The sequence below is a fragment of the Oncorhynchus nerka genome, linkage group LG10 (assembly GCF_034236695.1).
Source record: "Oncorhynchus nerka isolate Pitt River linkage group LG10, Oner_Uvic_2.0, whole genome shotgun sequence".
In the NCBI taxonomy this organism is placed as follows: domain Eukaryota; kingdom Metazoa; phylum Chordata; class Actinopteri; order Salmoniformes; family Salmonidae; genus Oncorhynchus; species Oncorhynchus nerka.
The window spans coordinates 51,959,876-51,986,208 of record NC_088405.1 but is presented as its reverse complement, the minus strand read 5'-3'; the positions used below and the strand labels follow the sequence as shown (position 1 = coordinate 51,986,208).

Sequence of the window (26,333 nt, the reverse complement as noted above, 5' to 3'; positions counted from 1 at the left end):
TAAAAGCTACTGAAAAGTGTGTGTGTGAGAGAGAGAGGGAGAGAAGTGTGTGTGAGAGAGAGGGGGAGAGAGAGAGGGAGAGAGAGAGAGAGAGAAGTGTGTGTCGGTACATACCCAGCATCTTGTGCTTCATGTGCTCGGATGACTGATAATAAGTTATTGTTCTGTAGGAACTCACATACAGCTGGATAACTGCAAGGCAGAAAGGAGGGATGTCATATACACATTCACACTGTTTGACACATATCACAGTGCAACACAGCCTGACCTATGGAATCGAACAGCGTGCCGAAAGCAGAGGTATTGTGTAACAGAGCATACACATTACAGTCAACTGAATACAAACATTCTTTTCTGCATATTACAGTCACGAAACGGAGCATGACACCCCTGGTCCAGCCACAGAGTAGAACATTGACATTGTCCGAAAACAAAACAGAGCAGAGCACCAGCAGTCGCCAGTGTGCTGTTATCAGATCACTGCTCAGCATGATGCAAGACGTAACAGCCCATCCCAGCCCGACACATGGCTCACAGGTCGCCCAAAGCAACTTAATGCCACTCACTGGGCCTTAAAGAACACAACAAACCATCATGTCAGCTCTCATTTGACGGCTAACTGGCTGTCACTTCTACCCGACAGGAAGTGTGAGGATTAGGACATTTTCCCCATCCTTTAGGCATACTGTTGACGAGACGGCCTGCTTGACAGCATTGGTTCTCCGCCTCTCTCTCTCTCTCTCTCTCTTCACAGATCACTCCTTTCCTTGTAGCTCTCCCTCTTCCTATCACTCGCTCCAGTTTGGTCTGGAGGAGTGAGTTGTCATAGCAACAGCTCATTGCAGAGCCCCAGGGGGGTTGTGGGATAGACGGCAGTGTTGAGTTGATACCTTCTTTTATTCCACGCTCGACTCCGCCTCACCCACGGTGCATTTCAACCGCCTGGTTTGGAGTAGGAGATCCCCGTGTACTTGCCTACGCCCCCTCTCATCTGCTCTACATTCCTCTCCTTTAACCTCACAACAGCAGCTGCAAGTGGAGTTGATACCCCACTAGCAGCATCTAATATATCCCCCCCCCCCCTCTGTATCTCACTCCATCCTGCTGATCCAGACAGACAGAGATGCTGATACAGATTTAGCTCGATTCCATTCCAGTTCCCAAAGTACCAATTTGACCTCTCAATCTATAAGCTTAACAGACGTTAAGAAGCCAGGATGTGTATACGGTTAATAATCATAGTGTGTGTCGGCGTAAGGTAAAATGTATTCCAATCAATGTCCCCAAGACGGCATTGTCCCCCCCCCCCCCTCACACCAACGTTTCATGCCTCCGGCTGCAGACAGAAAAACGGAGCATCCGATGTGTTTCTTCTGCAGGCATATTCACAGGGATTGAAAGGACCAAAGGTGCCAATTTTGAAAACAGCAGTGGTTGATGTTAGCAGGGCAAGATTAACGTAGGGGCTGATTAAGGAACGATATACAGTATGTATTATATACAGTGCCATCAGAAAGTATTCAGACCCCTTGGCCTTTTCCCACATTTTGTTACGTTACAGCCTCATTCTAAAATGTATCAAATGCATTTTTCCCCCTCGTCAATCTACACACAATACCCCATAATGACAAAGCGAAAACCCGGTTTTGCCTTTTGCAGATTTCAAAATACAAAATCAGGAAAAACGTACAGTTTGGAAAGCAAATGCCTACTGCTGAAAAGAGAAGACTAATCTGTCGAACCAATACAACTTTTTTTGTAGCTAACAGCAACGCTGTTGTTCAAAGTCGCTCATCTTGAGACAACGAGCAAGTTTTAAAAAAACACATTTAACCAGGCAAGTCAGTTAAGAACACATCCTTTACAATGATGGCCAAACCCAGACGGCGCTGGGCCAATTGTGCGTCGCCCTATGGGACTCCCAATCAAAGCCGGATATGATACAGCCTGGATTTGAACCCGGGTCTGTAGTGAGGCCTCTTGCACTGAGATGCAGTGCCTTAGACCGCTACACCACTTGGGAGTCAATGTACAGCTGGAATTTTGATTTAGTAGCCAATATATACTGTATATACAGTATATATTGCCTCCTAATATTGTACATTCTGTGTTTCGCTTCATTGCCCTGGGCTATTGTTTGTTAAATTCAAGACCAGATTGTCTGGTCAGTCTGTCAGTGTCAGTGTAGCCAGTCATTTCGATCATTTGTGTGGTGTTAGAAAAGATTCCGCTAGTGTCTTCTGTCATGTACATTACTTAGAACTGCATGAAATGCGTTTATAAAAGGCAGATTTTTCTTGGGGGGGGGGATCCTAAATATGCCTCTGCTCAACTGTAACCTATCGGTGTCATGGCAGGTAGCCTAGTGGGTTGGGCGTTGGGCCAGCATTGGGCCAGTACCCGAAAGGTAGCAAGATCAAATCCCTGAGCTGACAAGGTGAAAAATATGTCGTTCTGCCCCTGAACAGGCAGTTAACCCACTGTTAGTAGTGGAAAATAAGAATTTGTTCTTAACTGACTTGCGTAGTTAAATCAAAACAATTATGGTTTTATTATAACCTTTTTTCTTCTTCTCTTCAACAGTATATTTACCACGTATCCAATTGCATCTTGGCGCAAGGATTTGTTTACAGAACATGATGGTGGGCCGGTTAGGGTGGAAAGGTTATAAAAATAAAAAAACAAAGCCCCAGGGCCTATGATTTCTTAATCTGCCCCTGGTTGCTAGCTAGCTCTCGGGCTAATTATGACAGGGCTTCCCTATGCTACTTTCACTATATACAATGAGATCATGAACATAAAAAAGAGAGCGACTGCAATCAGCATGAATAGAACCTGCAAATTGCTGTGGTAAATGATTTTTAAAAATCTGAAAATAACAGGAGATTACTATCACCATGGTTATGAACAATGTTTATGCACATACTGATGACTCAAGCCTGCATATTGATTGTGCATTTCTACCCAAATGTGCTGCAGTTTTTTAAAATCCATGGCTCAGTTGGTCAGAGAAGGCGGTCTCTCATGTCTGTGTCAGATTTGGCTCCTGAGGCGTTTCTCTGGACCACTGTAGTGCTGAAACCAGCAGGTGCTGAAGCCGTCGGGCTACAGAGTGACGGATGAGAAGCACTACTGAACTGTTCCCCTGAAGACACTATTGTAACTCCTCACCGACAAACCAGACCGTAGGTCTTTCACCTCATCATATAAGAAAAAAGCACAGTCCACCACCTAACAACAAGGATGCCGGGTGGGACAACATACAGTGTTATGTGTCTGATAGTTCCCTTCCATGTATTGCTGTGGTCATTCAGAATGATACAGTCCACAAAAGGACACAGAGCCTTTACAACATGGACATAAGCCAGCTGAGATCCACCAATAACACCTACTAATCACCAGGGATCCCATGTGCCCCCTCTCAAACTGACAGACCAATGACCTGAAGTGTGCACTTGTTTATGTGTGTAAAAAAAAGCCTCTTATGAGGATGTGTTCACCTACCACAGCCATGTATTGCACCAAAATCTCCATCCATCCTATCCTACCACCACCATCCCCTCTACCCCTCCCTACAGCCACGCCCCATCTAAGTTGTCATTGGCGTGTGAAATATTTAAGTGTTCATAGATTTGGGCAGGAAAGAAAATAAACTAATAACGGCCGGGCTCTGAGCACCTACTGAGAGCCTACCGAATGCAGCCCCATGTACATCCAAGGCTTTCCGCCCAAATACCCTCGGCACCCAGAATATAGGTCAGTGCAGCGGCTGCATCTCACACGGACATGACATATAAACGGCACACACTATGGCTGACAGGATACAGAACCACGGCAACTGTCACGTTCTGACCTTAATTTCCTTTGTTTTGTATTTATTTAGTATGGTCAGGGCGTGAGTTGGGTGGGTTGTCTATGTTTGTTTTTCTAGGTTTTGGGAATTTCTATGTTTCGGCCTAGTATGGTTCTCAATCAGAGGCAGGTGTCATTAGTTGTCTCTGATTGAGAATCATACTTAGGTAGCCTGGGTTTTCACTGTGTGTTTGTGGGTGATTGTCCTGTGTGTCTTGATGTCCTGGTTAGAGGTTAGTAGACACTTGTATAGGCTGTTTTCGTTTTTTGTATTCATTGAGTGTTCAGTTCATGTTTTTAAATAAACAACCATGGACACTTACCACGCCGCATCTTGGTCCGATCCTTGCTACACCTCCTCTTCAGACGAAGAGGAGGAAAACCATTACAGAATCACCCACCACAGGACCAAGCAGCGTGTCAACAGGCAGGAGCCACAGGAGAAGCAACAGAGGCAGCAGCAGCAGGAGCAGCAGCAGCTACAGTGGGAGAGATTGCACTACCTGGAGAAATGGACATGGGAGGAGGTACTGGACGGTAAAGGACCCTGGGATCAGCCTGGAGATTATTGTCGCCCCAAAGCCGAGCTGGAGGCAGCAAAAGCAGAGAGGCGGCATTATGAGGAGCTAGCACGGCAGAGCGGATGGAAGCCTGAGAGTCAGCCCCAAAATTTCTTGGGGGCTCACAGGGAGTATGGCTACGCTAGGTAGGAGACCTACGCTAACTTCCTGTGGTTACCGGGGGGCTAGAGAGACCGGGCAGGCACCTTGTTATGCAGTGGTGCGCACGGTGTCCCCAGTGCGGGTGCATAGCCCGGTGCGGTATATTCCAGCTCCTCGTATCGGCCGGGCTAGAGTGGGCATCGAGCCAGGTAAGGTTGGGCAGGCTCGGTGCTCAAGAGCTCCAGTGCGCCTGCACGGTCCGGTCTATCCAGTACCACCTCCACACCCCAGCCCTCCGGTAGCAGCTCCCCGCACCAGGCTTCCTGTGCGTGTCCTCGGTTCATTACCACCAGTGCCAGCACCACGCATCAGGCCTACAGTGTGTCCCACCTGTCCAGCGCTGCCGGAGCCTCCCGCCTGTCCGGCGCCGCTGCCGGAGCCTCCCGCCTGTCCGGCGCCGCTGCCGGAGCCTCCCGCCTGTCCGGCGCCGCTGCCGGAGCGTCCCGCCTGTCCGGCCCTGCTGCCGGAGCCTCCCGCCTGTCCGGCGCCGGAGCGTCCCGCCTGTCCGGCGCCGCTGCCGGAGCGTCCCGCCTGTCCGGCGCCGCTGCCGGAGCCTCCCGCCTGTCCGGCGCCGCTGCCGGAGCCTCCCGCCTGTCCGGCGCCGCTGCCGGAGCCTCCCGCCTGTCCGGCGCCGCTGCCGGAGCCTCCCGCCTGTCCGGCGCCGCTGCCGGAGCCTCCCGCCTGTCCGGCGCCGCTGCCGGAGCGTCCCGCCTGTCCGGCGCCGCTGCCGGAGCCTCCCGCCTGTCCGGCGCCGCTGCCGGAGCGTCCCGCCTGTCCGGCGCCGCTGCCGGAGCCTCCCGCCTGTCCGGCGCCGCTGCCGGAGCCTCCCGCCCAGGCGGCGCCGGAGCCCCTCAGCCCAGAGGCGCCAGAGCCCCTCAGCCCAGAGGCGCCAGAGCCCCTGTCCCTCTGTCCCGAGCTCCTGCCCCTCTGTCCCGAGCTCCTGCCCCTCTGTCCAGAGCTTCTGCCCCTCTGTCCCGAGCTGCCCCTCTGTCCAGTGGGGTCATTGAGAGGGGTGGCCATGGTGAGAAAGCCACGGAGGCGGACAATAAGGCGGACTAAGACAATGTTGAAATGGGGTCCGCGTCCCACACCAGAACCGCCACCGCGGACAGACGCCCACCCAGACCCTCCCCTATAGGTCAAGGTTTTGCGGCCGGAGTCCGCACCTTTGGGGGGGGGTACTGTCACGTTCTGACCTTAATTTCCTTTGTTTTGTATTTATTTAGTATGGTCAGGGCGTGAGTTGGGTGGGTTGTCTATGTTTGTTTTTCTAGGTTTTGGGAATTTCTATGTTTCGGCCTAGTATGGTTCTCAATCAGAGGCAGGTGTCATTAGTTGTCTCTGATTGAGAATCATACTTAGGTAGCCTGGGTTTTCACTGTGTGTTTGTGGGTGATTGTCCTGTGTGTCTTGATGTCCTGGTTAGAGGTTAGTAGACACTTGTATAGGCTGTTTTCGTTTTTTGTATTCATTGAGTGTTCAGTTCATGTTTTTAAATAAACAACCATGGACACTTACCACGCCGCATCTTGGTCCGATCCTTGCTACACCTCCTCTTCAGACGAAGAGGAGGAAAACCATTACAGCAACACAGATGCACGCTGTGCGCGCGCTGCATTTCCCTGTGTGTGTACAATTTGAGATTTGGATTCGTGCCGTTTGGTTTGGAGGTAATTGTTTGGTCGACAGATCCAGAGTGGGATAATTGACGACTCAAAAACACGAGGACTAGTTATGAAAGAAAGTGTTGAGGTGGAGCGAGAGAGAGCTGACCTGTAGAAGTAGGAGCAGCCTCGGACTGTGTTGTGGCTGAAGTACTCCTGGGTTTTCTCGTTGCCAAAGTCCTCCAGAGGGTCAGACCACAGTAGGTCACACATGGGCCCAAACGCTGGAGGCTCCTTGAACCGGTCTATCTACAGCAGAGAGAAACGTACTGAATTCAAACACGAGCAAATACGCAAATATTCAAACACAAAAACAACACTCTCTCGCACGTACACCGGTACTCACGCATGCACTCACACACAAAATGCACACACAAAATGCACAAGTGCTGTACTTGAAGTATGCGAAGACATGAAAACACAGTTGATTTGATTTTCCTATGCATGGCTTGTCAGTGCCATGGTGGTAGTTCAATACCTTCTTTATGTCATCTAAGTTGTGTATTTCTGGTGAGAGTCCTCCATGGACACACAGAAACTGCTGGTTCATGAGGGCAGCCAGGGGAAGGCAGTCAAAAGCGTCCATGCATGAGTCATACACCTGCTCCGAGTACTTGATTTTACCTGTCCACCACAGAGAGACAACTGGATCAGTGCAATGATACAAACAGGGACCTCAGGGACCACACAAGTCATCCATAAAGGTGGAATCCTGATGTGAGATACGAGCTAATAGCTTTGACTGTTACATAAGCTGTCCATTGACATTGATGCATGATTCACGCTTAAGAGAGATTTCAGCCTGGAACAGATAGTCCAAGTAAGAACAAACAATATCTCACAGTCAAAAACATTTACATTTTAGTCACTCAGCCAGAGCAACTTACAATAGTGAGTGCATACATTTTTGGCTGTCTTTTCGTAATAACATCCAACCATCCTCTCTCAAGAGGATATACTGTATTGTGTGATCCGACTGAGCAGAGAAGAACAAGATGACTCCCGTCATGCACTTCTCCATGGATGTTAGAGACCCAGAGAACTATTTAAAAAAATAAAGAGTCGCACACTTCATATATAAACTCCCAGTAATTTATTGGGTAAATCACCTAAGACCCAGAGAACACCTCTACCATCTGTCATATTCCCTCCCAGCTAAGGGATCTCGGATATTCATCACAACACCTTCTCACACTTCTCCCCAGGCTCACCCGATTTCATCTTTGTTTGTGTGTGTCTGTATGCCATGGCAGTCTTTTTTTCATTAACTCCTAATCCCCAACCTTTCACAGCATTGGTAACCATGGTGATGTGCCACCGGAGAAGATACGGAAATAGGTTCCAGGTCTACCTGTACTTGTAGTACTTGTAGTACTGCTTCTCCTCATGGGATACCTCGGCTCGAACCATCCATCCACTACTTTTCGCTAATGTATCACGCTTTCGTTTTCAAGAATCCTTTCATAGCCTCTCAAGGAACAATGCACGAGATGACACAGAAATAGAACATCTCTGGAGAGTACTCACATTCTTGTTTGAAGGTGAAGTATTCTGTCAAATGTCTACATTCATGGTTTCCTCGCAGTAAATATAGCGTCTTTGGGTAGAGGATTTTCAGCGACCAAAGGTACAAAACACACTGTCAAGAGAGTAGATAAAGGGTTATTAGATCAGTTTACATACACACACAAAAAAACTGAATGATATGATACACTGTTCAGGACCTAAAAAAAAAAGGCCTGCATCAGGCTGCAGCTTGACGGTAACAACGTCAGCGTTATATAACATTGGATATAAAATCAGACCGTATCACGATCAATGACTGCCTCGAGCTCAAACCAGAAAAGGCCTGAAAATGGACCTTTATTTGAAATATATGAAACGCAACAAGCAACAATTTCAACGATTTTACTGAGTTACAGTTTATATAAGTAAATCAGTCAATTGAAATAAAATGCATTAGGCCCTAATCTATTGATTTCACATGACTAGGCAGGGGCGAAGCCATGGGTGGGCCTGGGAGGGCATAGGCCCACCCACTTGGAGCCAACCCAACCCACTGGGGAGCCAGGCCTAGTCAATCAGAAGTTGTTTTTCCCCACAAAAGGGCTTTATTACAGAAAGAAATACTCCTCAGATTTATCGACAGTCTGTTTGGCTGGTATCAGACGATCCCCTAATTGAAGAAGCCGGATGTGGAGGTCTTGTGTGGTTACACATGATCTGTGGGTTGTGAGGCCGGTTCGGCGTGCAGCCAAATTCTCTAAAACGACGTTGGAGGCGGCTTATGATAGATTAATGAACATTCAATTCTCTGCCAAAAGCTCTGGCGGACATTCCTGCAGTCAACATGCCAATTGCATGCTCCCTCAAAACTTGAGACATCTGTGGCACTGTGTGACAAAACTGCACATTTTAGAGTGGCCTTTTATTGTCCCCAGCACAAGGTGCACCTGTGTAATGGCCATGCTGTTTAATCAGCTTCTTGATATGCCACATCTTTCAGATGAATGGATTATCTTGGCAAAGGAGAAATGCTCACCAACAGCGATGTAAACAAAAATTTTAGAGAAATACGTTTTCTGTGCGTATGGAACATTTCTTGGATCTTTTATTTCAGCTCATGAAACATGGGACCAACACTTTACATGTTAGGTTTATATTTTTGTTCAGTATATATCAGATGAGGACCCCCAGCCATTTATTTGGTGACAGCTGATAAAGATAGTATGATAATCATGAGAATTGGTAGAGCCAGTCTGTTTGCGGATAATCAACCCCTCAGGCCAGCGGGAGAGCCTTCCTTTATACAAATGCAACTTGTCAGCATCGATTGCATGTGATTGGATGATTCCTCCTTCCTCCTCACGGAAGATTCCGGGGGAAGCTGGCCGCGTGGTGTTTTTGCGGTGCTTCAGTGCACTATAGCTCCTCCAATATAGCAGCGCAGGGACATAGCACAGCACACGGAGTGGCACAGGGAGCGAGGCAGCAGGACAGAGACGCCATTTGTCTCTCATTCCATGTGGAAACGGCAGGAATGCTTCTCAGTCTAAAGGTCTCTTACCTCTATACTGAAGTATCCCCGGTCCACATAGTCTCCCAGGAAGAGGTAACGCGTCGTGGCCGGCGAGCCACCCACCTCAAACAGCTTCATAAGGTCAAAGAACTGCCCATGGATGTCCCCACACACTGCAAAACATCAAATCCCACAGCATGAGAAAAGATCAGCACCTTATTACTGGATCTGTTAGCATTACATACAGTACACAACGGCATTTTATATACAGTTGAAGTCGGAAGTTTACATACTCTTAGGTTGGAGTCCACACATTTCTTGGTAACAAACTATAGTTTGGCAAGTCGGTTAGGTCATCTACTTTGAGCATGACACAAGTAATTTTTCCAACAGTTGTTTACAGACAGATTATTTCATTTATAATTCACTGTATCACAATTCCAGTGGGTCAGAAGTTTACATACACTAAGTTGACTGTGCCTTTTAACAGCTTAGAAAATTCTAAAAATGATGTCATGGCTTTAGAAGCTTCGGATAGGCTAATTGACATAATCTGAGTCAATTGGAGATGTACCTGTGGATGTATTTCAAGGCCTACCTTCAAACTCAGTGCCTCTTTGCTTGACATCATAGGAAAATCAAAAGAAATCATCCAAGACCCCAGAAAAGAAATTGTAGACCTCCACAAGTCTGATTCATCCTTGGGAGCAATTTCCAAACGCCTGAAGGTACCACGTTTGTCTGTACAAACAATACGCAAGTATAAACACCATGGGACCACGCAGCTGTCACACCGCTCAGGAAGGAGACACGTTCTGTCTCCTAGAGATGAACATACTTCGGTGCGAAAAGTGCAAATCAATCCCAGAACAACAGCAACGGACCTTGTGAAGATGCTGGAGGAAACAGGTACAAAAGTATCTATATCCACAGTAAAAACGTGTCCTATATCGACACAATCTGAAAGGCCGCTCTGCAAGGAAGAAGCCACTGCTCCAAAACTGCCATAAAAAAGCCAGACTACAGTTCGCAACTGCACACAGGGACAAAGGTCGTACTTTCTGGAGAAATGTCCTCTGGTCTGATGAAACAAAAATGGAACTGTTAGGCCATAATGACCATCGTTCTGTTTGGAGGAAAAAGGGGGAGGCTTGCAAGATGAAGAACACCATTCCAACCGTGAAACACAGGGGTGTCAGCATCATGTTGTGGGGGTTCTTTGCTGCAGGAGGGACTGGTCTAACTACACAAAATATAGATGCCATCATGAGGAAGCAAAATTATGTGGATATATTGAAACAACATCTCAAGACATCAGTCAGGAAGTTAAAGCTTGGTCGCAAATGGGTCTTCCAAATGGACAATGACCCAAGCATACTTCCAAAGTTGTGGCAAAATGGCTTAAGGACAACGAAGTCAAGGTATTGGAGTGGCCATCACAAAGCCCTGACCTCAATCCAATAGAACATTTGTGGGCAGAACTGAAAAAGCATGTGCGAGCAAGGAGGCCTACAAACCTGACTCTGTTACACCAGCTCTGTCAGGAGGAATGGGCCAAAACACACCCAACTTATTGTGGGAAGCTTGTTGAAGGCTACCTGAAACGTTTGACCCAAGTTAAACAATTTAAAGACAATGCTACCAAATACTAATTGAGTGTATGTAAACTTCTGACCCACTGGGAATGTGATGAAAGAAATAAAAGCTGAAATAAATAATTCTCTCTACTATTATTCTGACATTTCATATTCTTAAAATAAAGTGGTGATCCTAACTGACCTAAGACAGGGAATGTTTACTAGGGTTAAATGTCAGGAATTGTGAAAAGCTGAGTTTAAATGTATTTGGCTAAGGTGTATGTAAACTTCCGACTTCAATTTTATGATAAAGTGTGTGTGTCTGCAGTCTTGTAAGTCTGCATGTGTGGTACTGAGAAAAAGAGAGTGCCTGTGTGATGCATGCTTTTCCTGTGTAAATTAGACAGTAGAAGATTTATGCTGTTACTCGGTTCAGTGATTTTCTCAGAGAGTGTGTCAGAGAGATGAGGGAAGTTGCAAACTCCTGTTGCCATGGTGATATGATTTTTATGTGAATAAATCATGAAATAAATGGAAGTTTCTATATATCATCTCGCCCTCGCGTGGTGTTGGCATGGCGATGCTGCCTGGGTGTTTGGCCCCAGAGGCCTCTCTCTTTCTACCCCCAGTAGGAGGTGGGTGTGGCTCAGGGACCCTGGGCCTTGGGGGAGGGAGCCTGGGAGGCTGGGACACTGGGACTCTGGCTGGCTGGTTCCAATCCCCTGGAGACAATAACAACTGGACCCTGGGTGCTCAACACTGTGGCTTTACAGACTAAACCTGCATCTCATTTCGTCATCTTTCCCCGTCTCCTCTCTTTCATCACCACTCTCTCGCTCCCACTCACCCTCCCTCTCCTCCTTCCATCTGCCTCGGTCTCCCTCTATCAGCTCCACTGTGGCCTTTTGTCCACTCAAAGCTCAGAGCAACGCGAGTGGGAGCCTCTGCTTGTGTGAGTAAAGCAATCAACACACGCACACGCACAAATAGCACATGCACACAGCACATACAGTAGTAGTACATGAATGCATAAATACACACACACACACACACACACACACACACACACACACACACACACACACAAACGTAAGACTAAGCACAGACACTCTAAAACAGTGCTAGTAACAGCAAAAATACAGTCGTCTTACATAGAGATCCACACTTTGCAACTGTCTTTGCACTGATACCCACATCATCATCCATTATTAATGCTCAACAAATGAAGCAGGCACCAGAGTACAAATAGATTTCTAATCTCAATGTAATCACCTGTATAAACATGGGATAAATGGGCAGTTATCTGACAAAGCAAATGAGTCGGGACTCACATTACAGCCCAGTCCAAGTGAACACTAGCTGCTGATGTAGTATGGTAAACGGTGAGTTCCTGTGTCCTCTACTGCCTTACTCCAGCCTTCCTCTCCCTCCATGGCCGTAGTATGACAGGGGATTCAGACATGGGGGAGAGTAGAACAGGCTGATGAGTACAGAAGAGAACCTACTTTCTATGGGATTAGATGTAATGGTAAATAGGTCTACCTGCTATGTGATTAGATGTAATGGTAAATAGGTCTACCTGCTATGTGATTAGATGTAATGGTAAATAGGTCTACTTGCTATGTGATTAGATGTAATGGTAAATAGGTCTACCTGCTATGGGATTAGATGTAATGGTAAATAGGTCTACCTGCTATGTGATTAGATGTAATGGTAAATAGGTCTACCTGCTATGTGATTAGATGTAATGGTAAATAGGTCTACTTGCTATGGGATTTGTTGTAATGGTAAATAGGTCTACCTGCTATGTGATTAGATGTAATGGTAAATAGGTCTACTTGCTATGGGATTAGTTGTAATGGTAAATAGGTCTACCTGCTATGTGATTAGTTGTAATGGTAAATAGGTCTACCTGCTATGGGATTAGATGTAATGGTAAATAGGTCTACCTGCTATGGGATTAGATGTCATGGTAAATAGGTCTACCTGCTATGTGATTAGATGTAATGGTAAATAGGTCTACCTGCTATGTGATTAGATGTAATGGTAAATAGGTCTACCTGCTATGTGATTAGATGTAATGGTAAATAGGTCTACCTGCTATGTGATTAGATGTAATGGTAAATAGGTCTACCTGCTATGTGATTAGATGTAATGGTAAATAGGTCTACCTGCTATGTGATTAGATGTAATGGTAAATAGGTCTACCTGCTATGTGATTAGATGTCATGGTAAATAGGTCTACTTCCTATGGGATTAGATGTAATGGTAAATAGGTCTACTTGCTATTTCTTATTTTATTTTTTACCTTTATTTAACCAGGCAAGTCAGTTAAGAACAAAATCTTATTTTCAATGACGGCCTAGGAACAGTAGGTTAACTGCATTCTGTGCTTCCAACGTTGTGGCAACAGGTTGGGGAAGGCCCTTTCCTCTTTTAGCATGACAATACCCCGTGCACAAACTGAGGTCCAAACAGAAATGGTTTGTCAAGATCGTTGTGGAAGAACTTGACTGGCCTGCACAGAGTCCTGACCTCAACCCAATCGAACACCTTTGGGATCAATTGGAACACCGTCTGTGAGCCAGGCCTAATCGCTCAACATCAGTGCCCGACCTTACTAAAGCTCTAATGGCTGAATGGAAGCAAGTCCCTGCAGCAATGTTCCAAAATCTAGTGGAAAGCCTTCCCAAAAGTGTGGAGGCTGATATAGCAGCAAAGGGAGAACCAACTCCACTTTAATGGCCATGATTTTGGAATGAGATGATCGACAAGCAGGTGTCCACATACTTTTGGTCATGTAGAGTACATGTGTAAAGCGCACAACAGACACAGATCCCATATCTGCGGTTGTGGGTGCCAAACTCTCCCGTGCGCCTGGGACAATATATCCCTCCACGGGTCCCCCGCCCAACAAGCAGATGATCTCCGGGAACCAGGGTCGTCTGGGCCAACGGGGGGCCACCAGAATCAACAACAGACCCTCCTGTCGGACCCTCTCCACGAATGAGGTCCACCGGAAGAAACGTATAGAGTAGGGTCAGAGGTCACTGATACGCCAAAGTCTCCATTCCCAACAGAGCGCCCAGATCCTTCATTGAGAAGAACAGACGACAATGCACTTTAGCACGCGATGTGTAAAGATCTACGTCGACCGTGCTGAACTGGTCCCATATCTGGGCAACCACCCGAGGGGTGCAGTCTCCACTCTATAGAGATAGGACCAGTGTGAAAGTATATCTGCAACCATGTTGAGGAACCTGGGAAGATACGTCAAATTGAGAGGAAATGCACACTGCTCCATGCGAGCAGATAATGGGCCAGGTTTAGGAGAGAGAGAGAGAGAGAGAGAGAGGGAGAGAGAGAGAGGAGAGAGAAAGAGAGAGGAGAGAGAGAGAGAGAGAGGGGAGAGAGAGAGAGAGAGAGAGAGAGAGAGGGAGAGAGAGAGAGAGAGAGAGAGAGAGAGAGAGAGAGAGAGAGAGAGAGAGAGAGAGAGAGAGAGAGAGAGAGAGAGAGAGAGAGACAGAGAGAGAGAGAGAGAGAGAGGGAGAGAGGGAGAGAGAGGAGAGAGAGAGAGAGAGAGAGGAGAGAGAGAGAGAGGAGAGAGAGAGAGAGAGAGAGAGAGAAAGAGAGAGAGAGAGGAGAGAGAGAGAGAGAGAGAGAGAGAGAGAGAGAGAGAGAGAGAGAGAGAGAGAGAGAGAGAGAGAGAGAGACAGAGACAGAGAGGAGAGAGAAAGAGAGAGAGATGAGAGAGAGAGAGGAGAGAGAGAGAGAGAAGAGAGGAGAGAGAGAGAGAGAGAGAGAGAGAGAGAGAGAGAGAGAGAGAGAGAGAGAGAGAGAGAGAGAGAGAGAGAGAGAGAGAGAGACCAGTTAGAGGTCTTCACGGGTCTAAAAAGATGGAAATGCATAGATACATTTTCAAATGTATGTATAGATACGTTCCAAATGGACCCCAGGACAGTCAGCCCCGTTCTGACAAGGACCGTGGAGGTCTGGTTCGTATCCGAGAGACCCATTCAGATCCGAGAGTAGAAAAAGAGAATAACAACAACTGTAAAACTACAATTGGGCCCTTCCAGCGCCATCAATTGACAAGCGATATTGGCCAAATGATCCACAGTTACGTGTCCTTAAAAACAAAAACAAATGATCAAAAAATGATTTGTGTGCCGGTGCGCACTGCCTTTGGAACTTAATTTAGCCAACAAAAATGTCTCAACAAAATCAAACAAAACACTTTTTGTACAGGCTATTTAAAGAACTGGTTTAGATGATTAAATAGGCCTACAATAATAATTACAAAGATAATAATTTGCCAGCAGCATACCACCCTGCATCCCACTGCTGGCTTGCTTCTGAAGCTAAGCAAGGTTGGTCCTGGTCAGTCCCTGGATGGGAGACCACATGCTGATGGAAGTGGTGTTGGACAGCCAGTAAGAGGCACTCTTTCCTCTGGTCTAAAAAAATATCCCAATGCCCCAGGGCAGTGATTGGGGGTGCTGTCTTTCAGGTGGGACATTAAACAGGTCTCCTGACTCTGAGGTCATTAAAGATCCCATGGCACTTATCGTAGGGGTGTTAACCCTGGTGTCCTGGCTAAATTCCCAATCTGGCCCTCAAACCACCACGGTCACCTAATAATCCCCAGTTTACAATTGGCTCATTCACCCCCCTCCTCTCCCCTGTAACTATTCCCCAGGTCGTTGCTGCAAATGAGAATGTGTTCTCAGTCAATTTACCTGGTAAAATAATGAATAAATAAAAATGACTAAACAATTGATAATAAGTAGAAAATTGTTTCCAACCTCAATAGTGAGTTGCACAGTCCATTTGGCCTCTCCAACGTTCTTCTCATCTTTGTCCAATACAGAAACATTCACTATAATCTTTCCCCTCTAACTTTTGTTAACTTCAACAAAAAAGGACTCCATCTTCACAATCAACAGTAGCCTAGACCAAGGCTCCTTTCACACACATTCTCTCTCGCTCTCTCTCTCTTCAGCAGCAGGCGTAAGTGAGATGAGCAACCGGAACCAGTTTCAGCTGGACATAAGCTATACATTTTATTGAGTTTCAGTTCTCAACACACAAACACAAAATTAACAGAGGACAGGTCCAATCGGGTCCAGTCGGTAAATCAATATTAATTGCACATGCCCGAGACTCGTGGCAATTATATCAGACCTGACCCAGATCCGAGACAAAAGTCTGAATTTAGGACCCGGATCCCAGGTCAGATCTATGAATTTCGCGTCTGTGGAAACCGTAAAGACCGTAGACCGCATCCCTCCCTACCCGTTGATGCACGCCACCACCAGCACGGGTCCTTCCAAGGAGTCAACGCCCTTAGACAAGACAAGGGATACCAACCGATGGCTCTGTTGAGCAACTGATGGCTCTGTCGGGATGCATCAAGAAGCGTAGCAATCACCCAGCGCTGACACAGACACATCAACAGCCGTCCCAGAGGCACCACAGCAATCGTACTGGCCATCAGACCCAATAATCCCTGGCACAAGTGTCCCAGCTGAAACCGTGCCAGATAGAGCCAGTATGCAACTCTCCTCTGTTGGGACAAAAACACATGATTCAGAACCCGAGTCCAGAATGAGACAGAAACTGAAAGTGCTGAGCCAGAGTCTAACAACTTTTCTCATGATTCACTATGAACCCCTGAGACTTAATATGGGAAATCACCGCAGCAGTGTGGAGCTCCAGATAGGCCAATACACTGATCCCCTGTCACCGCACCGGTGTCAAAGCCACCTCCACCACCATAGAAAAGGTGCGGGGTGATAGAGAGAGCCCGAAAGCCAGGACCAGAGACTCGATGGCCACACCCTCGAAATGAAACCTCCGAAACCTTCTGTCGGGGAGGATGTATAGCCACATGAACATAGATTTGAAGGATGCGTATTAACGTGAACCAATTGCTGGGATGCGCCGACTGCAATAGCGGCGAAAGTGTGAGCAAAGTGAAGAGCTGAAAGCTAAATGTAACGCTAGGTAGCCCGCTGGCTAACAGCTGAGAGTGACAGCTGTCTATCGCCGCATCTGGATGACTAAGCCTGTTAGCCTAAATTAGTTTTTTTATTTTAATATTCACTAGGACCCATTCCTCAATACTTAGGTCACTTTTTCAAAACTCTTCACACAGTGAGTGCCACAGCAGTCTATGTGGGCTAAACTGTCGATCATTGTCCATTGCTTTGGCACAAAATGCATTCAATGACTACATCTTTCAAATGTCATGAATTATTTTCTCACTCACAAGCACCACCCAGAATTCTATGTACCTACAGGCCAGTTTGCACATTTTTACATACTCTATTCAAAACTGTTCAACTTAAGTTCAAAACCTAACATAACACAACATTGAATAAGACAGCAATATCCTACACTTCTACAGTAGTACTATACCGAAATATATTCCACATCTAACAAATGAAATACTATCAAAACAATTAGACCAACCACAGCTGATTCCCGTTGTAGCTGAACCCCTACAAAATGTGTTAAGTCTTTCAATTTCATTACCATCTATACAAAAGGGGACATCTTAGGAATAATGCTGTTCTGTAAATGTAAACATGGACCCAGCCAGAGATAAGAGAAGTGGCTGACAGAGGAGGAAGATTGCCAGGGATGGACCAGGCCAATAGATTAGTTCCTAGGTGTGTTGCCCAAGATGACATAAGATGTGATGTGGATGAGAACCTGTGGCCAAATGCAGAAGACAGGGTTGACAAGCATTGCTACTGTATCCGGTAGATGGTGTATATACAAAATCTTGTATTTTGGAATCAATCAATGGCAAAAAAGAAATGACATAACATATGACATCATGTCTGATTCATTCCTGTAACATACACTGCAATGAATTCTAAACAGTAGAGAGGTGTCATTCTTGTTTTGTAAAGACATTTGACAAAAGAAAACATTGCGCAATGCTACCTGTTGTTGGTCTTTTTAATAGGTCATTGATTTATGACTGACAGTGTGCTTGTTGGGTGACAACCTTTGCTAGTGTTATGGAAGAATGAGTTGATTTGAGACATGTATGAAGTGTTTTGGTAGTGTTAGTGCATTTTGGATGTGAAATTAACTGCTGTGCCAAGCTGAAAGTTGGTTAGGAGATCTGTGTGAAGTTTTGAAAAAGTGACCTAAGTATTGAGATCTGGGTCCTAGCGATGGTAAAAAAAAAAAAACTGTAATACGATTACATTCCTAAGTGTGGAAAAGATATTTAGAAAAAACTCACTTATGACTGAACAGACAAATATAATGGAAATTATTCGCTAAATGATTCACTTTTACGCTAGTGACAAGAAACATATGGAATGTTCCATGCATCTGGACAGTGGATCTAGCCAGAGCCATATATTTAGAGAGTTTGGCCAACTCTTTGAATTTGTAATATATATATATTTTTTAACTAAATTCCATGTGTGATGTTAATGGGGCTGAAGTGTCATGTAGGCTAAACACATCATAATTGTCATTCTGTTAATGGGAGATAAAATGGCTGCCATAGAATGTTGTAGTGTCATGTAAATGCATCATAATGCAGAAACGTCAATGTCCCAACTGTCTAAACACATGGCTCAGGACACAGCGCATAGTGTCCGATATCGCGTTTTGCAACAAAACACATTCTAAAGCACATCTGAAAGTAAATGTTCATAGAAAGGAACAATTCATTTTCAGATTTAAAAAAATGCTAAATGTGAAAAATGTGTGTTTATTGCGTTTTGGAGTCAACCCCTTTAAATGCAGGTGAGGTGACAAACCGCTGTACTTCTATGATTGGTTGAACAAGCCTCAGTATACTCTGGTCCTCATCATGTATAAGTGCCTGTCTGAGAGGTATCTTCAAACGACACTCGACATTGATGCTCTGATACTTGAAAAGAAAGATAAAGAGAGATACAGAGCGCTTGAGGTGCTTGAGAAATATATTATTCTTACATGCCTGTAACACTTGAAAGTGACAGCTACCTGATATGGGACTCTGCATATAGAGAGTCCTGCTTTGCCGTCTCTACTTTTCATCTTCATTTCAACTCCAGTCAGGTGCTTTGGAGTTTATTTTTGTATTTCAGGTCATTCATTTGCACACTCACTCCCAGTCTCGCTATGCTTGTCTTCCTGTTTCACTTTCAGACACTCTACTTGCCCACAAATATTTGCTTATAGACATAGTACAGTAAGACACCTTCACACACATACATTTATACATCAAACGAAAGTACATTCTCCCAGATAGCCAAAATACCAAGTTCTCTACAGTGCAGGTTTGCTCCAGAGCTCAGACTCACTCTCACGTTAACCTGCTTATAAAAGAGTCCCTCAGTCTGAAGCACTTTAGACCCACAGACCCACTCTCACAGCAACCTAGTCACTCATAATACTCGTTCTCACTCGCCACTGGACCAAGTAACCAGAAGAAATCATATCTATTCTGACAGGTCTGTCTTCAACAGACAGGTCTGTCTTCCTTCCACCCTGTTGGACCGTGATATGAACGTTAGTCAACGTTTGTTTCACCAAAGTCAAAAAGGTAAAGGTGATCTCTATTCCTCACCTGTGACTGGTGCTTCTATGTCCAGCATGGTTTTCTCCTGGCGCAAGATGGCGGCGCCCTCCTTGACGATGCGCAGTGCCACGGCCTCCTCCACGCGGCCCTCCTTGGTGAGGTGGGCTTTGAGCAGGTCCACCCTGGGCTTCCCCTCACTGTCAAAGACCTCCTTCAACGTGAGGCGATGACTCAGGGGGAAGGGCACGGCTGTGGAGACAACACAGTGAGACAACACAGTGAGGTGAGACAACACACCCCAATGGGACATTGAGACAGTCCGTGATCACCTGCTCTGAGGCTAGGACACAAATACTTCAGACTTAAAGTTAAGCACGGGGAAAAGATCCCAGAGAATTCTAATCGCATAATGTTTTGTTAAAAAAAAAAAAAAGCTAAAGTAAGCTTGTTTGATAATGTTTGATAATGTTTGCAAGCTACTTTAACTCTGGTCCAGACTGATGGTGCAGAGGATTATTCTACATTAGCTAGCTTGTCCTTCCTATGACATTAGTTCCCTCTGCGGGATGTATTGTACCAGGGAACATGACTTCATGTAGTACAGTACAATCCAATCCAAAACGCTGAGGGCCCCAGATATAGAGGGCGGGAAAGATGAGAGCCAATGAGAAGAGGAAACAGACCCATCAAATCAAACCATCATGAGACAGGGAACAAAGACCACTCCCCTTAGAGACCCTCACACGGTATAGCAGTTGAACACAGAGCATCAGTTGTACAGCCAGCTCACAGGGGGAAACCGTTAGACATCCTCAGATGCCGGATTCCAAATAGTCTGAGAGCAGTATGGCAATAAAAGCGTCATAGAGTGTCTATCAGCAGACCTGCAGACAGAGCCCAACACAGGTGCGTTGAAACATTTCCTTATGAGCTGCCTGGCGCTGTTTAATGGCCGTGGTGCTGAAACAGCGACCAGCCTCTTGTTTTGGTTCGTGCTGGTGCTGAACGTTTGCGTACCACCGTAAGGACACAACAAGGGATTGCCGCAGGCTAGTTAGATGTCTTCATTGTACCGGCTTCTACAATTCACGTTAGAACTAATGCCTAAAACAGATACTCAATCCTCCAATACGTTGGTTAAACCTGCTGAGCCCGTTCAATTATGGTGCTTATATGCATAAAGCTAACCCCGCTCTTCAAGACACCTAAAAGAAAGTCAAACTTTTTTTTCTTTATGCAGAAATGGCAGAGGGGAAAAGTTCTGTCAACAAATTCTTCCAAAATGTGGCCTACTTTAATTATGGATGCTTCCACAGTATATTATAATTTATGAATCGCTGTAAATGGACAATCTACGTGATTTTTCCCCAGATAACACAACCTCTTTTTTTAGTGAGAGTCAACAATCCATATGTTAGTATAAACATCTTAACAAAAGTTTGCTCAACATAATGGTGGCAGATAAAGCCCTCTATCTGAGTAATTACTATATGTATCTCCGATCCCTATAAAGAGGGAACGGGTTGTGCTGTGTTCCAACCAGAGGGTGCCGTCATTTCTGATGAGAAAGCCAATAATACTGTAATACGACAGGAAACAAAACTTTAGTCTGAAGGAATAACTTCACTGGGTCGTTAATACAAATCTAAACCCATGAATAAGACAGCACCTGTCTGCCAGACATCCTCTGAAAACATCCCATCCAACATCACATCCATTGCTTTGGGAGCAACAAAGGGACTTTTTTTGCACTGAAGCTAATCTGCAGCACGCTTTGCATAATACTGTATAAAAAGGTCATGTTGCCACGCTTTTTTATTTTTTAAATAAATTTTACCCCCTTTTCATTTGTTAGTAATTACTATCTTGTCTCATCGCTACAACTCCCGTACGGGCTCGGGAGAGACGAAGGTCGTATCACAACCCAACCAAGCCGCACTGCTTCTTAACACAGCGCACCTCCAACCCGGAAGCCAGCTGCACCAATGTGTCGGAGGAAACACCGTGCACCTGGCTACCTTTGTTAGCGCGCACTGCGCCCGGCCCGCCACAGGAGTCGCTGGTGTGCGATGAGACAAGGATATCCCTACCGGCCAAACCCTCCCTAACCTGGACGACGCTAGGCCAATTGTGCGTCGCCCCACAGAACTCCCGGTCGCGGCTGGCTGCGAACCCAGAGTCTCTGGTGGCACAGCTAGAGCTGCGATGTAGTGCCCTAGACCACTGCGCCACCCGGGAGGCCGGCAGCAGCCTTTCTTACTGCTGGACCTGTGGCCTTACTATGAAAGCAGGTTTGCATTCCAATCAATCGGTCGTAGACAATTATGTTTGATTCAGATTGGATACTAAATCCAACACCATTGTGCTCTTACATCACAGACCAGTTAGAATGAAAACACCACACATCAGGCAGGTCCTTTGACCCAAAGGACAATGCACCTGTGAACTCACAACTATATAGGCCTGGGGGTCTTGATTGTTTCCATCAGCCAATAACACTACTGTACAAACCTACAAAAAGTATTTGATTGGATAGTGATTCCCTCACCAGTGTCTCAGCTCTAAACCTGTTGCTGACTGAAAAGTAATAATAAAAACCAGCTGATACAATGACCTAAAGCAGAGTGGTGCTCCAGCCCCTGCAATATGGTTGTCTGAGATGCGCAAACATGCACACACGCACGCACACAGAGTAATACAGCAATATGGCCAAGTTTGTCGGCTAGAGATTTGTGTTGCTCAGTGCACGTGGCGATGGGGAGCTGCTGAGCTGAACGCTGGGGGAATAGAAGAGAGAGAGCAGAGAGCTCTCCGAGCTGAGGCCCAACGTGATCAACATGCTGTTAAATAATGGATGCTTGACTAGAGGGGGAAAAGAGAGAAATCTCATGTTCCTGCTGCTGGGATAATGAGCCCAGGCCTGGCAGGATATTTTCACTGGGGTAAATTAATCCCATTCAACAGTGTGTTTGTGTTTTATCTGTGCGTGTGTGTGTGTGAAAGTCCATGTTAGTATATGTCCATGTGCGTACGTTTTGGGCTTGTGTTATTTGCCTGAACGGTGCATGTTAACGTGTTTGCCTCTGTGCTTACACATACGGTAGGTGTGTATACCTGACTGTATTGTGTTTCCAAATACACACCGAGTGTACAAAACACTCAATGACCTAGACTGACCAGGTGAAAGTTATGATCCCTTATTGATGTCACTTGTTAAATCCACTTCAGTCAGTGTAGATGAAGGGGAGGAGACGGGTTAAAGAAGGAATTTTTAAGCCTTGAGACAACAGAGACATGGATTGTGTATGTGTGAATGGGCAAGACAAAAGATTTAATGGTGGTACTCGGGGGAAATAATGTTCACTCCTCAATGCTATGAACCAGATTGTGTTCTCACAGCTAGCAGGAGCGAGATGAGGCAGAGCTGTGTGATCAAAAGAATGTGTCACAATCTCAGTGGCCTGTCTGGTGTGTTTATATCTCAGTCTAACCTACAGACGTCACTGAACAGCCACTATAATACACTCAAAAGAGCCCTAATGGTAGAACAGCAGTGGTAGGTACTGTACCTAATGAAGAGACTAGAGATACTGCATGCCCTGTATGTTTGTAGACATGTCTGTATCTGTTTGAGAGTGTGCATCATTTCCTTCAGTGTGTGTTTTTACACAACAGACAGTACTGTGCTTCTGATACTCTCCGACGCTAAAAGACTGAGAAGTCAGGGAGATTACTGGTGGACATTAGAGAGGGGGAGAGAAAGAGGGCGAGAGGTGAGAGTGTAGAGGGGAGCAAGAGAAAGAAACCAAGAAAAGGAGGGAGGATTTAGAGGGAGAGAACACCAGGCATGGTGAAAACACACGAGAGAAAGAAAGAGGGGGAGGTGGGGGGGTTGAGATGGGAGACTGGGCGCCCAAGCTTAGTTGAACTGTGGTGTACGTTGCCGGGCAACAGCAGCTAACTTTTGAAATACAGTCAGTGTCAGCGCGAAATACTGCGATTTGCATGGGAGGATCAGAGGATACAGTATTCCCTCGTTCTCTCCTTTTATGAAGCACAATTTCCCCAAGACAATGCAGAAAGGGCAGGGAGCTTGATAATTGAGTAAGGGTTTAAATAAACAGGAGACTAACAATACAAATATAGCTTCTCACCCATTCTGCTATTCCATGGACTTATCGTCATTGCACAGCCTACAGTAATTACCACCAGACACATGTACTGTACCTTCATTAATAAATGTTTTTTTGCCTTGTTGCCTAGGTCCTTTTAAAAAAATTTTTACAGCCACTCTACTGTATATCAACCTGTCATGAAACATTGCCAGGCTGGATGCTGCAGAGAGAGAGAGACGGGGGGAACTGTTGGTCAAACACTGCCCAGGGACTCTTGTGGTTTATGTCATCCTAACTTTGTAATGGACATTGCACATAACTAAAGAGTAGAATTTACTACCTAAGTGCAGATTCCTGCCTAAGCCATATGCAGTGTTGCCAGCGAGCTTTTCTTTTATTAAATAGACAAGACTAGAGACACGTGGAGATATTGTAAATAACATGGCAAACAATGTTGCCTAATCATTTGGGTGACAAGATGTTGTGTTTGGTTCCTGTGTGCACTGTGAATAACTCTTGACCTTTAAAGAGTCCATTCAATACCAATGTTGACATTTGTCTCGTTATTATTGTTGGGATTATCACTGTACTCTGTACTCCATTTAATTGAGATTGTGTAGCTGTTGGGATAACTGAAGGGTTTGTTATCATAGCACTCAACAGCCTGTGATGCGAATGTTTGAAATGTCTAAATGAGTGTGTTCACTGATTGGACCTACGTTGACCCTGTTTCTTTCCTGTGCAAAACCCCAAATGTGCAGAGCCCTAAAGTGCATTCTGACTGTTTGCATGGAGTCTGCCAAGGCCGTATGGCAGCTTGCGGCCCACAGATCAGCCCATGCATGAAAACCCAATATGCTAAAGACTGGGAAGAGAAGGAGCCAAGGAGGAAGCCATGTTAGCGGGGATCTGAACAGAGCAGCCAGGGTAGACACTAGGCAGTGTTTGTTTGACCAGTCTACAGTACTGATGATGTCCCAAAACCACAACAGGTAAACTCAGTTGAATTAGAGCTGTACATTGCTCTTCAGTTATGCGTAGAGCACACATTTGGACATTCACAAAATGGCAGAACTCAGTCATCGGTTCAGGTCTCTTTTTGTCACCACCACCATGATGGCTCTAGGAGTTGGTTCTATGACCCATCTTCTAGGTGCTATGTTCTAGGCGTACCTTTAGTGTTCTGTCCCCTACTAAAACCATGTAGGGTAGGCTATGTCCACTGGCCATAATATGTCTACCCCTCCAAACTGTATACTTTAAGTAGCACATTTCAGCCATCTATGTATTGTGTTTGTGGGGTTCACTTGTCACTTACATTTCTCTGGATTGATTGCTTTCATTTGACTCCTGAGGCTCTTTCATACTCTTGCTTGTGCCTGTCATTTTTTTTTAAATAAACATTGCGACCGTGGAAATGTTTACCATGACCTGCCAAACACATCCTGGTAATGGCTGAAATGGGCTCAATTAAATGCATTGTTTTCCGGTTACATCTATAAGAATGCTCACACTTTGTTGGGGGTGTAACGTATTGTTCCGACACCTGCATCACAAGAAAGAAAGATTATTTTGGGTGTTCATTTTTTGTGCAAAAAAAGATATAATACAGTTGAAATGTTTCCAAATTAGATGCGCTGAAATGAAAGCAACCTCCCAAAAGGAACACTTGGATTATAGTGATATTATGTGTGATTTTACAAACCTATGTAAAGTATGTATAGATGGGTGTAATCTGGAGCCAAGCTTGTTGATTTTTAATCCGAGGGTATCCTGCTATTGGCACACTTGTTGAATAATGCAACAGAATTAACTAACAGTAATTATTGCAGCCGTCTAGACAGCGCAGGTGGGGGCAGGTTGTCCTGTTAAAATCTTCCCGGTGTGAAATAGTTCCCGATTGTTCTGATTGTGACGTCATGTTGTAAACATTTCACATCGGGAAAATAAATTGCACGCGCGTTTGTGTGGATGGTTGAGCTCGTGCAGATGTTTTTCTCACACCCCCCTCGCCCTTGCTAGCTAACTAGCATAATTAGCTGTAAACTGGTCTTAATAATGGCTTGTTCTCAGAAGTGTGCAATTTTAACTTGTTTGTATTGCTAACAAACATTATATATATATATATATATATATATATGTATATGTATATATATATATATGTATATATGTGTATATGTATATGTGTGTATATATATATATATGTGTGTATATATATATGTATATATATATATGTGTATATATGTATATATATATGTGTATATATGTGTATATATATATATATATGTATATATATATATATATATATATATATGTATATATATATATGTGTATATATATATGTATATATATATATATATGTATATATATATATATGAGTGTCCAAACGTTTTACAATCACAAAATACTTTCCCATCAACCCTCCGCACTTCGACACGCGAGTCCGGGTATTTATATGCTGACCTCACGTCTCAACTAGCTTCTGATTGGTCAGAGTCAATACTTCTGGCCACCATTAATTGGCAGACGTGTGAAGCAAATTGCGCGTGCCCACAGAACAATGTTTCTAGGTGAAGGAGGGTGTGAGAGAAACATCCGCACGAGCTCAGCCATCCCACATAAAGAGCTGCGCGTCCAATTATTGAACTGGGAACATATTCACGCTGGGAGACGTTTTATAGCATGACGTCACAACCAGAACATCGAACGATCAGAACGACTGGGAACTATTTCACGCTGGGGAGATTTTTTACATGACACAGGTAGGCCTAGCTCTCGATCAATGGACACCAACCTTTTCTGAGTCAAGATGACTTACAAAATGCAAGCGATATCTACTGTTCAGATT

The 26,333-nt window shown here is 45.2% G+C and overlaps 1 protein-coding gene across 2 annotated transcripts in view; it reads right to left on the bottom strand.

The window, feature by feature from the left end:
• The window catches only part of LOC115135519 (protein phosphatase 3 catalytic subunit alpha-like), a 51,726-nt gene that overhangs the window by 9,068 nt on the left and 16,325 nt on the right, over positions 1 to 26,333 (bottom strand). For both annotated transcript variants that reach the window (XM_029670288.2, XM_029670287.2), the window contains exons 2-7: positions 19,419 to 19,619; positions 9,306 to 9,430; positions 7,766 to 7,877; positions 6,717 to 6,862; positions 6,348 to 6,487; positions 115 to 192 (exon numbers count right to left, since the gene is read on the bottom strand). In XM_029670288.2, coding sequence (XP_029526148.1) covers positions 115 to 192; positions 6,348 to 6,487; positions 6,717 to 6,862; positions 7,766 to 7,877; positions 9,306 to 9,430; positions 19,419 to 19,619 — 802 coding nt within the window. The remainder of the gene's footprint in view (positions 1 to 114; positions 193 to 6,347; positions 6,488 to 6,716; positions 6,863 to 7,765; positions 7,878 to 9,305; positions 9,431 to 19,418; positions 19,620 to 26,333) is intronic.